The following is a 14,784-nucleotide window of genomic DNA, read 5'->3' on the forward strand; positions in this document are numbered from 1 at the left end:
TGTAAACGCGACAAATCAATCGCATGATTCGTGTATATAATAGTAGCTTCTAGAACTCAAAAATAAATACTAGACTGGTTATCTGCTTAATAACTAAAAATTGTTTTATTCAATTAGAACTGTGTAAAAGTATAGATTATTATTTATTTTTTGCGGTTTTTTTACGAATTTAGATCTGCCTAAGGAAAAAAGTTTCAAAATTTTTAATTTAGTATAGTAGTATATTGACACAGAAACTCAAAAATTAGACATTTAAATTTAATTTAAATTTATATTAATATTAATGATTCATACATATATTATTTGAAAAATGTATGTCAGAAATTTATAAGTGATTGACATACATAACTGCATGATATGTAATCTAATTACGAATGTAATTTTAAGTACGCAATGATAATTCCTCGATATTTTTATTTTGTAATATTTAATTCTAGTTGAATTCCAGAATATTATTACTTTAAACATTTTAGTTTACGAAAATTATAGTTTACGAAAAATTATAATTGCATGTATATGTATGTATGAAGACTTATTATATTTCTATTAAAATGATATTATAAAAATAAATTCTGTCTTTCTTTCTTTCTCTCTCTCTTTTCTTCCTAAAATATTATTACTTAGATTTACCAAATTTATCATTCAATTATTATTTTAGCACTATTAAGTCTTTTTATAATTAGTCTAGTAATGATGAATTTAGTAATGTTAAATAAATTGTTAAATGTTCTTTGAGAGAATACTATATCGTTTTTATCATACGACTTGCATTTGTTTTAATTCCTGATTTATGAACAATATGAGATTAACATTTTAGGCTAAAAACGATTGTATTAAAACCGTATTAAAAGCTTATATAAATTTATTAAGAATCTTATTAGAATCGAATATGCAAATCAATTATAATTTAAATATGTCATATTTAAATCAAATTAAAGTACCCCATCTTATTTAATTTATATATGGATTAAACTGGACCTTGCTTTGTTAAAATATGCAAAATCAGCCGCACAGACCAAAAGAAATGCTGAGTTAATATGGTTTTAATTTGCCAAATGTGGATTAAATATGGTAATAAATTCAAAATTAATTAGTTAAATATAATCATATAAGTCAAATATAATCATATATAAGTCAAATATAATCATATAAGTCAAATATAATCATATAAGTCATATAAGTCATATAAGTCAAATTTGTCATATATAAATGTTATTTGATCTTATTAGAATTTTATATAATTTTGTTTTAAATTTAAAGTTATACCAATTTAAACTTAAACAAAATTATATAAAATTTTATTTTTTAAGCGTGCTACTTTATTATAAGAGTGGACTTCACGATATAACTGATACAAAAATTGTGTCGTTCCGAGACAGTGTCGTGTCTTCTTGATACCGTTATCTTATAACACTCTTTGTCAAATTTTAATTACGAAAAACAGATCACATCGAATGCCATCTATCGGATACTTTGAGATGCAATATTCTGATCTGATCATATATAATCTTATATGACTATATTATTTTTTTTTTAATTTGAATCAAATATTTTACATGTTAAGTTCGACAAATAAAGAAACAAATTTTACCGCAAATATTATTTAAACATTATTTAAACAAAATTACGTTTTAATAAGAATCAAATTAAAACCAAAGGGCCTAGCGGAATAAGCATGTGAAATTGGCCCTTGATCATACAGAGCTGACATTAATGTCACAAGTTAGTACCAATATGATAAAACTTTCCACCAAATATTATTTAAAAAAATTCATTTTTTTAGAAGTTATGCAGGGAGAAAGTAAAATAAAGAAATATATTTTTCTCGAAAACCACTTGACCGATCTTGATGAAAAAAATATATGTTATGTAGACTAATAAAACTAATTAACAAAAAAAATGTCCAAAATGTTTGTCAAAAAAAAGACCAAAAAAAATATTTGAACTTTTTAATATTTTTTTAGGGTGATATTTTTGAGGTACTTCTTTGAAATTTTTACAAAAATTTTTCTTAAAGTGTCCACTATAAAATATATTTTTTTCAATTTTTTTTAAATGGTTGAACATAGTTAAAAATACGAAAATTGTAAGCGTCGCGTCACTCCGGCGCACCAGTGCAGTGCCATTCCGCGTTGCGGGTGTTCGATGTAACTTTACTAGCACATATGTACGTCTGCAATTAGCTTATAATATGTATACTTTTTAATTTTTATAGTTTCCAGAGTTTACTACGTGGAGGTTGCAGTACGGTTTTAAACTCCTTATTGGGGGCTTTTTTAACGTGAGTCCCCTCGCCTCTCACTATATTTCCGTAAAATCGGGGTGCTTTTTTAACGTGAGTCCTCTCGCCTTTCACTACGTTTCCGTAAAATCAGGGTGCTTTTTTAACGTGAGTCCCTTCGCCTCTCACTACGTTTCCGTAAAATCGGGGTGCTTTTTGAATGTAAGACCTCTCGCTTCTCATTACGCCTTACACCTACGATTTTATTTAATCTTCTTCACTATCACTGTCTATTACTGGAATGTTATTTGTTTTTTTAAACAAATCGCTCAGTATTTCTGCTGGTTTCAAAATTTTCGCTAAATATCTTGCATGAAATAGATAATATATAATTGCAGCAATATGACAGCAGCATCCAATTGTTCGTAGCCCATTAGCGATCTGTTTAAGAAAACAAATAACATTCCAGTAATAGACAGTGATAGTGAAGAAGATTAAATAAATCGTAGGTGTAGGGTGTAATGAGAGACGAGGGGTCTTACATTCAAAAAGCACCCCGATTTTACGGAAACGTAGTGAAAGGCAAAAGGACTCACGTTAAAAAAGCACCCTGATTTTACGGAAACGTAGTGAAAAGCGAGGGGACTCACGTTAAAATAACACCCCGATTTTACGGAAACGTAGTGAGAGGCGAAAGGACTCACGTTAAAAAAGCACCTTGATTTTACGGAAACGTAGTGAAAGGCGAGGGGACTCCGTTAAAAAAGCACCCCAATAAGGAGTTTAAAACCGTGTGCAACCTCCACGTGGTAAACTCTGAAAACTATAAAAATTAAAAAGTATACATATTATAGGCTAATTGCAGACGTACATATGTGCTAGTAAAGTTACATCGAACACCCGCAACGCGGAATGGCACTGCACTGTGCGCCTGAGTGACGCGATGCTTACGATTTTCGTATTTTTAACTATGTTCCACCATTTAAAAAAAATTGAAAAAAATATATGTTATAATGGACATTTTAAGAGAAATTTTCGTAAAAATTTCAAAGGGGTACCTCGAAAATATCACCCTAAAAAAAATATTTAAAAATTCAAATATTTTTTTTGGTCTTTTTTTTGGCAAACATTTCGGACATTTTTTTTGTTAATTAGTTTTATTAGTCTACATAACATATATTTTTTTCATCAAGATCGGTCAAGTGGTTTTCGAGAAAAATATATTTCTTTATTTTACTTTCTCCCTGCATAACTTCTAAAAAAATGAATTTTTTAAAATAATATTTGGTGGAAAGTTTTATCATATTGGTACTAACTTGTGACATTAATGTCAGCTTTGTATGATCAAGGGCCGATTTCACATGCTTACTCCGCTAGGCCCTTCGGGTTAAAGCCGCAATTGAATCGAGTAAAAGTCGCATACAAAACACATTAACTTTTTATTAAAGTCTTATATATAAATATTCTGCATCATGTATATGGTTCTGGATCATATATAATCCACATAAGTTATCTTATTAAATACAAATTAAAACCATATTTTTGATTCGAAGTGTTATATGATCCACATAAGTGATCTAATTAAATTTTAATTAAAGCCCTATTTTATTGTGGATCATATTTAATCTACATAACTGATTTTAATAAGTGCAAATTACAACTGTATTTAAACAAATATAATTTTAATATAAAATCTGGATTTAATTTGAATTTTACCCAAATTAAATATGATTTAATATGATTTTAGTTAGATTCATATTAGATCGTTTTTCGCGGATTTCTGTTTAATTCGCAGTTTAATCACGAATTAAAACATTCTATGTAAAATTTTCCGTTACAATGTTATCATTTTTGTTTGTTAATATCAGAATGAATAAAATCTGAAAAGATTTGACTTCTGTCTCTTATCTGCAGTAATTATGATTTTTCTATTATATGTTTCTTACGGAAAAAAACGACGCACATATAAAATTTATACATAAAAACGTAGAATTAGCGGCGTATTTTGTTGTTGTGAAATGTTTCCGTTTAAGGTAGTTCGATGATGAACGACTTTTGCCAAAAGTGATAGGTTTTATTTTTTATATCGAAAGAAGGAACTCTCCTAAATCGATTAAGCCCAGAAAGAAGATAATTCACCGTCCCGTTCTCAAGATATTTAATTTCAAAATTAGGTGATTTTAACATTGGTCTAATAGGAAAAGAGATATTTTCCTATGAATAACACGAGTTTGCGAAAAATCTTTTGCCAAAAATGTCCGAACAATATATATCGATAGAAAGAGGACACTGTGAGGAAGCCTATAGTTGAAGGTGAACACGATCCACCGTACAGTTTTTTTTTAATTAATAATTAAAGTTTGGTTTCCGGTGCTCAAGCGCTGATTTTCACAATTCGAGCGTGGCGACGTGGCAACGCCGCACGCTGGGATCGTCGGCGTAAGGGTTAGGTGCACGTAGGTGTGAGTGAGCGCAAAGACAAACAAGTGTACCAACCGCACGAACTGTTTGGCGTTGCCAAGTCGCTGCCCTCATCTCGTACATGAGGGCAGCGAGGAAAATTGTTTATGTAAAAAATTACATGCACCTTGTGGCGAAATTACTGTACTTCAGTAAATCGCCATAATAACGCAATAATTCAATCGAAATAATCTCCGAAGTAGAACACTCAAGAGTTGGCACAAGTTGAAAATTAGTCAAGCGACGCATTAACACACACACTTCATTTTAATCTATTTCAGGCAAAATATTATTCTACAACGTAAAAATTACTTACTAATGGTCTTTTTACGTCGTTACGAAGCTTTGCAATGCATTATCCTATTTTTTTATGATCATATAAATGATTTGATAAAAAAATCCTAAACATTGCTGTGACTTCGGCCCTTCATCATCGAACTACCTTAATTAGCGGTAATGTGTACGGCGCGATCTTATCGTCGTGAATAATAATCATCATAAATGCGCAATCATCTTCAATTGGTAATATAATATCATTAGACATCGTTATTTTATTTATAGGTTGGTATATCTGAGAATTAATTCAAACAACGCGCTAATGATACAACTTATTTCTAATTATTCAGATTCTGTTTAAAATATTTTATACAAACCCGTATTTATAGTCTTATTTATAGATCTTATTTCAAGGCTGTGATATTTTAAGTAATGTCTTAACATGCCAATACGTCGTAAAAAGTATCAATGTTCTACATTATAAATGAGCAAATGCAAAAATATGTAGAAAATGCATATATATGCAAGTTTTATCGTTAAAGGAATGCAAGAGTTAGGATTTATAATATTTCTTTTGGTACATAAAGTTTCAATTAATAATGCAGATGCAAAGTTTTAATTTAACAATATATATGTAAGTAATATAACTTCTGTATTTTTGAACTAATATATAATGCCTTTAACTGTTTATTTTACAAAATCTATTGCTTGTACAATATTATCGTTGTGAACCGAATATTTACATATAGCGTAATTGCGTCTGGTTTAAAATTTATTTCTCAATAACACGCTGCAAGGAAAACTCGTACGCGCGGAGCAGAAATAAAATTTAAATTACATTTGCGTCGATCATCGTTGAATTGAAATCCCGTTTATAGCTGAGATATTTAAAAATAAACCACATTGGAAAGGGGGCTTCTTTTATGCATAAATACCAAAGAAAATTAAACGTTTGCGTGAAAAATTGAACAATACTTAAAAAAATTAGATTAAAAAATAGATAGAGTACATATTTTTCGGGCTTCCTTGATTGATTATCACTATCGGAGTTACAACAAAGGTTATTACCAAGAGAGCCGCAAGAAAATATCAAAATTCGGGAAAGGCTCTATTCTAAATAATTACCTTAAAATTAATTACTAAAATTATCATATATTTAGTTTTTGCATGTTGACGGCCTTCATTATATGTCTCAACATTTTCATATAGCCATTATAGAAAGATTATAAAACATGATTATTATTTTATATATGTATAATGCTTCGACATTAAAGGCGACTACTGTTTTCCTATGATTTAACATCTTAAATTTGTAAAAAAATTAACTTCTCTAAATGTTTATAAATTATAAACGTATAAACAATTATTTTATTATATGGACAAGCGATACGACACTCGCTATTGCAGAAATTTAAAAGTTTTATCAAGAGACACGGTAGTGTCTCGCGCCAAGTACACGGAAAAAGAAAATTCTTCTTATGCCGAATCCGCTCCGATCCAGCAAATGTCACACGCACGTTCGCGAGACAATCACTGAGAACGAGATTCTCGTGATCAACGATCATTTACAAATGTACATCATGTTTCGATGTTGTTTTCGAGACAACGGTACTAACAGAAACAACAGTTTTGCATTAATTGAATTATCCATTCTAACGTACAACCTGCTCCTACTACGTAAATTTTCATTGTCACTGTAATAACATTGTTTAACAAAAAAATTCTTTTTTTCGGGCACCAGAACGAGAGAATAATCGTTTCCGGTAGTTTTTTAAACGCTGAATACGATCCTGTATGCAAATTGCTTTCTTACGTTACAATTTTAAACGCATCTAGCGTGACGTTTAATGGGAAGTTATGGTCGCAGATAACGCCACGTCTCACGACACGGCGCGCACTAGGAACCACGTTAGATAACGACGATATATCTCCGTGCTTTGGCGAGAATTTGAAATTACGTCACGCGCTATCAAAAACGTCGGGAAAAGTTACGTTCCGTTCGAATAATGCCAACGTCCAGCGAATTTCTACGACGAGACTTGCTCGCGTCGCGCATTAACGAAGTTTCGTGACAATTTTTTTTCTTTTTCGAAAAACTACATCAGTCTGCGCTGAGATATATTAAAACGGAAAAAAATTCGTATGCAACATATGTACGCGAATATGCGATTACCATTATATTCGAAATGAAATCACAAAAATGACATGAGTAATTAAAAAAAAATATTAAAATTAAATCGCGTTTGTTTTAATTAAGTTTTTGCATATGATTACAAAATTTCACGCTGCCAAAACTGTACTGCCGCATAAATCGCTCGCGTTCCTAATTCGCGCCGGACATACTTTTGACTGCAGTAATTTCGCCTCGCTCAAAATTTCAAATTTTCTTACACGGGGTGAAATTCATAATTATTAAACGTATCCGTATCGGTGGTTACGCGCGTTCGCGGCGAAAATGAAGACACGCCGCCGGTTAATGACACATCAAATGCGCCAACGCAACGGCCCGCGTTACAGTTATCCCATCTGTTCAATTACGAATGTAGATATTTTTATTTCGCGTGGCTATGTTAAAATTGAGCCACTCAATCTACCCCCGGCGCATATCTGCGGTAGAAATGCAGCGTGGTTTATTGATTTGTCCATAGATACTCAAGTGCCTTTCTCTATTCGGCACGTGTTATTTCGTGATCAAATGATGTGTGGACAACGTCGCACATACGTGCTGTTACATTTAACGCAGAATTAATGCGCTGAATTACGATGGCGAATACTTGCCGGGAGCGTTCATACATATACTTACCTTTTGTACGTCGTGACAAAAACATCTATTGTTTGCGCAGGATACGTTTACACGATAAACGTGTGCGCCGGCCCCGCGCTTCATTTCACAATATGATTAAAATTAATAGCAAACATCAATGCAAATAATAACAATTTGTGTCAATGCTAATTAATTAATAATACTATACTAATCATTTCAGTGTAATTCCGAAAAATTACGGTTTTTTAATTCGCAAAATAGAATTTACCGATCTAAACGATCCTTTCTAAAAAAAGGCATGTTAAATCGATACTCGCATCTTTCGAAGTCTTCTCGAAAATCTCGAATTGCTTTGTTGGCTCTTTTCCGCGATGCTGATTGATTCTGTTGCTGCGCTAACTTCGTGAGCGGCTGTCATAGCATATTTTGACAGTTGTGTGTAATATTAAAGCTAAATAGCGCGCGCGAAGCGCGCGTCTGTGATGTCTAGTTGTGTAAAATGCAGATCTCTAGAAAAAAATAAAAGCTCGAGCATTCATAATTGAACAGAAATACAAATTCTACTCTAAAAATAAAAAAATTGTGAGATTCGACGACATCTCTTCGTAAGAGTACACGTTTTATAAAAAATTCAAGCAACACAATCTGTAATTAATATCGAACAAATTAATATTGTACACTTTATGTGTAATTGTAATCCAAAGTTCTTCACGAAGTTCTAACGGTATTTTGATGGTATTTTGACGGTATTTAGAAGGGTGTCACCATGGAAGAGTGGCAACACTGTACAGTCTACGCTAAAAATTGAGGAGCTCCGGTAACTTAGCCGGTCAACTTTGACTTTATTAATTTTTATATTTTTTTATCGTTTGTTGGTCGTTTGTTGGTGATTGTTGGCCCAATTACAACGTTTGTTGGTTCTTAATTTTTTTTTAAATTTAAAAAGAAAAATTAGCATTAAGTTAGCCGGAAAAATTTTATTTTTAATTTAAAAAAAGCCTAATCGATGCGTAATCATTTGCTGATGATTGTTGGTCTAATTTTAGCGTTTGTTGGTTTATTATTAGTCTTAAAAACGAAAAAAAAACGAAAAATTATCTCACATATTAAAGTAATCGAAATGGTTTATTTGCCTACGACTTAAGCTTTATTTCTATCAATTTAAGGCTAACATCTATAAAACTGCCATATGAATACGGGCCTTAACATCGGCAGAAAATCGCGAAAAGATCAACAAACATGGTGGTTCGTGATTCCTGTCTTTTTGCGCCGTCATCATTTCAACGAGAGACCGAGTGAGATTAGATTAAGGTAATTAATGTAGAATTCTATATGCTAATGTTTTGAGCAGAACGTTCTTTGATTTTTAATAGCGTTTTTCACTGGCAGAGCTGGTGCGCATTTAGTGCAAGCCGTCGTACACAAATCAACGTAATGTGTATGCTTAGTATAAACAGGTTAAATCATGATTGCATTATTTGATAAAAAATGTACTGCGTATTTTATCAGTCGAAATATTTGCATTTTACTTTGAATATTAGAGATTAAATCAGTGTACAACAGCTTTAATGTGCACTGAGTGCGTACCAGCTCTGCCAGTGAAAAACGCTATAAGAGGATTTATATTTTTTTTTTTTGCATAGATAAACAGAATGTTATCGGAAAGTCATCTAAGCATTTTTAGAAGAATCTTCGGAAAGATGAACGTAGAAACCAATTGTTGCAATTAAGAAGAAAGAAGCGCAAGCAAGTATTTGCGCAGAAGACAAATCTTGGTGGTTTTTCTTCGTCACCTGTTCTTATCTGCGTCATACCGTTGCAAAGTGACGTGGACATTATTAATTAGTTACAGCAGATACAATTTAAAGAACATTGTATCTGCTGTAACTAACATGGACGAAACTGCTTATGTTGCTACTAGTCCAAATGGCATTATACATATTGGGTACGTTATAAAACAGGAAAAGAACTTGTTTATTCTATTATTAGTGAGGTAAATTAAAAATTTGTTAATATTATATATATATATGTATTTGTATTAATTTAGTGTTCCAAGACTGAAACAGTGGTTTTCTATCATCGTACCATCGATGGGTGACGTTTTAGCAACATTAGATGCAGCCAAAGTTGCTACCACGTTACTCTTTGTTACTTCTGTCGCGAGTCAAGCAAACGATGGTACGCAAAGAGATATTATAGGCGATTGGGACAAGGAAATTATCGTGTCTTGACTTGCTCAAGGTTTACCTTCTACAATAATTGCGGTGTGCATAATATTCAGACTTCATATTAAGGTAAGGTAATGATACGTTTAACATTTTATACAAAATTTACAAAGAGTAAACTGTTCACAATAAAGAATTGATTAATTTCTATATTTGCTCCAAAGATTTTTAACACTGAGTGCCAAACTGATTTTGGCACCTTGAACTTCATAAATGTAATATGTTGTTTTAATATTTTATTGTTTTTCTTATGTCTTAATAAAATTTACATTTTTTGTTTAACGTCTTAAATATTTAGTAAAATTATTTTTAATCGGATAAATAAGACCGTCACTCACAAATGGACGACCTTTGCTGAAATTTCTAGCAGATGACACCCAGATATGGATGACATGGCACTCAAAGTATTAAAAATCTTTGAATAGAATATAGAAATTAATTAATTCTTTATTGTGAAGAGTTTACTCTTTGTAAATTTTATATTGCGCACGTCAAACGTTTTACTCATCGATTGTTGTTTGATACGTTTTAAACAGTAAAATAGAAACGTCAAGAGTATAAACAATCTGTGCAACGTGCAATTTCAAAATGGATTTCCGAAGAAAATGTTCTTGAATTGGACACTGCAGCTGATTGCTTAAATATGTTACGGCGTGCTGGATCACAAAAGCAAAGAAGTTTGTTTTACAAAGATATCTTTTGGCCGAGAAAGTCTCATTTGAATGTGATGGATTACTGGATATTGACTGGCATTTTTATATTTTTGGATTTCCACGTTCATCCATCAGCCGCACAAAGTATTTTAATATTCTTCCTTCAGTTGCAGAAAGTATGTATAAAAAAATAATATATATAGTTTTACATTTTTTTTATTAATAAAACTAAAATGTATGCATACATTTAAACGTATATTTTCATTTTTTACAAATATTGAAAATCTTTTTATTATTTATGATATTTGGATTATTTTAATGTGTGTGTGTATGCATACTTTTTTCTATTATTTATAACTAATATAAACATGCTAATTGCACCTAGAAATTTTTCGATATATATTCTTTTATAATTTATGTTACAGCTTGCACAAGCTTGTTTTACAAAATCTTCAAGGTTCAAATAAAAGGTAAAGTTACATATTTCTTTATAATGCATATTTAGTGTTACTTTGGTTTTACGTGTAGTGTATATATGATATGTTTACATAAGTACAATAAAATAATTGCTTCATAGATTCGACGACATCAATTACCAGACTTTTTTGAAAGCATCGAGCAACCCCACACTGCAACTTGTGTTTAATTTGGTTCAAAAAGGAGTGATGCAATATGTGCTCCGGCAAAGGGTTTTAATACTAAAAAATTATTACGATTGTACACCCCAAGTGCAAACAGATCGTAGAATTGTATCGTACACGATTGATTGCGACGACAATATTGCAAGTATGACAAAAAATATCCTGACCACAGAGCCTAGTATACAGAACACGAAGAAATGCACGGGCTGCAATGTTACGACGTTTCCAACTGTGATATTACAACCGAATCATAAAATCATTGCAAAGGAAGGCTTTAGTTCTCTGGAGAAAGCTTTAGACTTCAGATCGCCGATTTATAAGATACGTTGTTGCGATCCATGCTTGGGAAAATACACATGGTTTAGAGAACCAAGAATTCACATATTCATTGAATTCGATATACGCCCAAACATTCAATGTAAAACTGGATTAAATTGCAGACTGGAACAATTACCGACAACACTCAAGTTTGAAAGTGATGAAGATAAAAGTTTCGAATACAGGTAGGTACAATAATTTTTTTTTAATTTCCAGATATTTTATATTTTTTAATTGTATAAAAAATTAATTGTTTTCAGGTTGGTTGAAGTAATAGCCTACGTATCGGGGCATTATATTGCATACTGCTTGCGTTCTAATGGAATATGGGAAATTTACGACGATTTACGAAGAAATATCTCCACATGTAGCTCAAAAACTATTATAAATCCGCATCTTGCAGTATATTTACAAAAACATTAATGATCGGAGACAATTTCAAGATTCTATAAACTCTCCTAAAGGACTCAGTGTGATTCACTATGCAATAGAAGAGTTTTTATTTTATATAAAACTAAATGCTATTCCTTTAAAGGTCTAAATAGACCAACTCTACAATATGTCATAGAGTTCGATGATTTATGTAAATTGATGTTCCTTTAAGTTTCTAGTCTTCAGTGATATGAATGTTTATTTTTGCTGTTTTTTTTTGGAAATGTTGCTTTATTTTAATTTTAATTATTGTTATATACAATTATTATATATAAATTATATAAAAACACAGAAGAAGAATATTATATTTGATGCATGGCATTTGTTAAAAATTATCTTCTCGAGCTAAAAATTACCTATTTCTTTACTACAAATAAAGTTCGAACAAATATTTGAACGTAGTCACTTTGAAAGTATTAAAATGATAGAATAAAGTATATCATAAATAAGTTGTATTTTTATAAATAAAGATTATTTATGTGATCAATATAAGAATATATATTATTTTATAAGAATATAAGCTTCAACCTGATTAAATTTACATAAAATTGAAGAGAATTCTCGTATTCATACGTGAATATACGTTTCCTAGTAGAATTCTCTTGAAAAAAAACCTACTTCTCCAATGTATGCTTCCGTTTCTCACTTGTGGAAAGTGTTTTACTGTAAAAATTATAGATTTGTTTTAAGTAACAAAACGTCATTTTTTTTAAGAACCTTATTATTTCATACAATTTTCATATAGATCCTAATGTTCATGTCTTTTACAATAAATAAGTACTATATGTATCTCAGGTCTATATTCCACTTCTTAGCAAGAACTATTCTTACAAATTATCTGCACAAGTTTCTTAAAATATAGTTTACTTACTAGGAACTCGAACTGGAGCTTTACGTTACATTGAAGTGCTATGCATTAGCAAACAGTATATTTATATATAGTGAAACCGAATCTATAAGCAATATAATACATATACAGAGTAAGAGTTAGAGAATAGAATTAAATTCGCAGTTTACAAATAGTTTCGATTTACGTTGTACAAAATTAATGTTATAATGCATATAAACTACGTATATTCATATATCTATATATATGTATAGATTATAAATAATACTTTTCTAGCGTCTAACTTCTCTTTATCATCCTTCATTTTTCAATAACTTCCTGAAAGCTAGCGTCAGTGTTATAAAATATAAGAACGTATATGGGCAAGAAAATAAAATGAATAATGCGATAATGATTTTAATCTTTTTCTCGTTATAGCACAAATGTGTTGTTAGGCTAAACGTTCTGTATCTTACAGCCATGAGTGCCACGAGGGATCCATTCTGCAAAGATTGTCATGGCTATTGGCAGCGGCTACTAGTGTGCTGACCTTACTGTCAATGCCGTCGAAATTCGCGAGAGAATTTAGTCTACCGACAATCGCGTTGACCGCGTGGTTCACCATCTTTATCAGAAGTCCACCCTTTAGATCGGTCGGCTCTTGTGATGTGCCCTCGGCGTCTTCTTGCCGTTTATGGTCCGCGATCACTTCATCCCGCAAAATTGTGCGAAGTATAGCATGCAGCTGGAACGTGGGCTGAACCAAACAACGCGCTGTGGCGATCACGCTAGCGGTCAATGGTCCGCAAACTCCTGCAAAAAAATTAACATCGTGAAACCTGAAAGAATTTGGCAACGGTCTGCACAGTAATAAATATCGGATTTACTACAAGTATTTCTATATAACATTTGAATTTATCCAAACACAAGGGATGTCTATATCAAGATATCTTTATTTTCACGTCGACAGACGAGAAGATTAAGATTGTGTCTGACTGACCTATAGTTGTGAGAAATTCGAAGATATTGGGCGTCAAGCGGAAAGGTACCGGTCTCTTTGCATCTAACTCTCCGGAGATGTCATCGATGTCGAATTTGAAATACGCGATGTTGATTAGACTGCGCAATTTCCAAAATCTATGTACTGAACTACGTATGCATCCTTCCGCGTATCAATATTCAGAACTTCCGCTCGATAAAGAGCTCTATCTTCAAAAAATATAGCTATAACTGCTGAACCAATCTAAAAAAAGTTACACTTTTATTAACATGATCACAGTAAAAACAAAGTAACACTAAATATGCATTATAAAGAAATATATAACTTTACCTTTTATTTGAACCTTGAAGATTTTGTAAAACAGGTGCAACCTGTAACATAAATTATAAAGGAATATATATATAAAAATGTTCCTTTATAATACGCAGACAAGAACAGGTGACGAAGAAAAACCACCGAGATTTGTCTTCTGCGCAAATACTTGCTCGCGCTTCTTTCTTCTTAATTGCAACAATTGGTTTCTACGTTCATCTTTCCGAAGATTCTTCTCAAAATGCTTAGATGACTTTCCGATAACATTCTGTTTATCTATGCAAGAAAAAATAAAATATAAATCCTCTTATAGCGTTTTTCACTGGCAGAGCTGGTACGCACTCAGTGCACATTAAAGCTGTTGTACACTGATTTAATCTCTAATATTCAAAGTAAAATGCAAATATTTCGACTGATAAAATACGCAGTACATTTTTTATCAAATAATGCAATCATGATTACTTGCACTAAATGCGCACCAGCTCTGCCAGTGAAAAACGCTATTAGAAATCAAAGAACGTTCTGCTCAAAACATTAGCATATAGAATTCTACATTAATTACCTTAATCTAATCTCACTAGGTCTCTCGTTGAAATGATGACGGCGCAAAAAGACAGGAATCACGAACCACCATGGGTGCGTTCAGCCGATACTCC

At 31.7% G+C, this 14,784-nt stretch overlaps 1 protein-coding gene and 1 long non-coding RNA gene across 4 annotated transcripts; one reads left to right on the forward strand and one right to left on the reverse strand.

Moving 5' to 3' along the window:
- Positions 1-8,872: 8,872 nt before the first annotated feature.
- On the forward strand, positions 8,873-12,431 carry LOC143901979 (uncharacterized). 3 transcript variants are annotated; one of them, XM_077414654.1, is made up of 7 exons: positions 8,873-9,032; positions 9,365-9,666; positions 9,769-10,020; positions 10,483-10,775; positions 11,025-11,069; positions 11,177-11,743; positions 11,819-12,431. In XM_077414654.1, exons 6-7 carry the CDS (start codon positions 11,265-11,267, stop codon positions 11,979-11,981), a joined length of 642 nt encoding a protein of 213 aa, XP_077270780.1. In that variant the 5' UTR covers positions 8,873-9,032; positions 9,365-9,666; positions 9,769-10,020; positions 10,483-10,775; positions 11,025-11,069; positions 11,177-11,264; the 3' UTR covers positions 11,982-12,431. The 3 variants fall into 3 exon arrangements, 2 of the variants coding, with proteins under 2 accessions (XP_077270780.1, XP_077270779.1); XM_077414653.1 differs by having other exon boundaries at positions 9,769-10,015; XR_013258228.1 differs by lacking the exons at positions 11,025-11,069; positions 11,177-11,743; positions 11,819-12,431 and having other exon boundaries at positions 9,769-10,015; positions 10,483-10,520.
- A 344-nt stretch (positions 12,432-12,775) lies between these two features.
- LOC143901985 (uncharacterized) lies at positions 12,776-14,609 on the reverse strand. Its single transcript, XR_013258232.1, has 5 exons — positions 14,591-14,609; positions 14,273-14,404; positions 14,147-14,187; positions 13,817-14,059; positions 12,776-13,629 (listed from the first exon to the last, which is right to left on the reverse strand). It is a non-coding gene; the product is annotated as an uncharacterized LOC143901985 (long non-coding RNA).
- Positions 14,610-14,784: the final 175 nt, after the last annotated feature.

The sequence above is a fragment of the Temnothorax americanus genome, unplaced genomic scaffold, assembly GCF_048541705.1.
Source record: "Temnothorax americanus isolate GAGA-0224 unplaced genomic scaffold, ASM4854170v1 Scaffold37, whole genome shotgun sequence".
Classification (NCBI taxonomy): Eukaryota; Metazoa; Arthropoda; class Insecta; order Hymenoptera; family Formicidae; genus Temnothorax; species Temnothorax americanus.

Coding starts and splice junctions, on each gene's coding strand:
- LOC143901979 (XM_077414654.1), top strand. CDS start 11,265: ATGCAATATGTGCTCCGGCAAAGGGTTTTAATACTAAAAAATTATTAC. Junction 11,744..11,818: donor GATAAAAGTTTCGAATACAG/GTAGGTACAATA, acceptor AATTGTTTTCAG/GTTGGTTGAAGTAATAGCCT.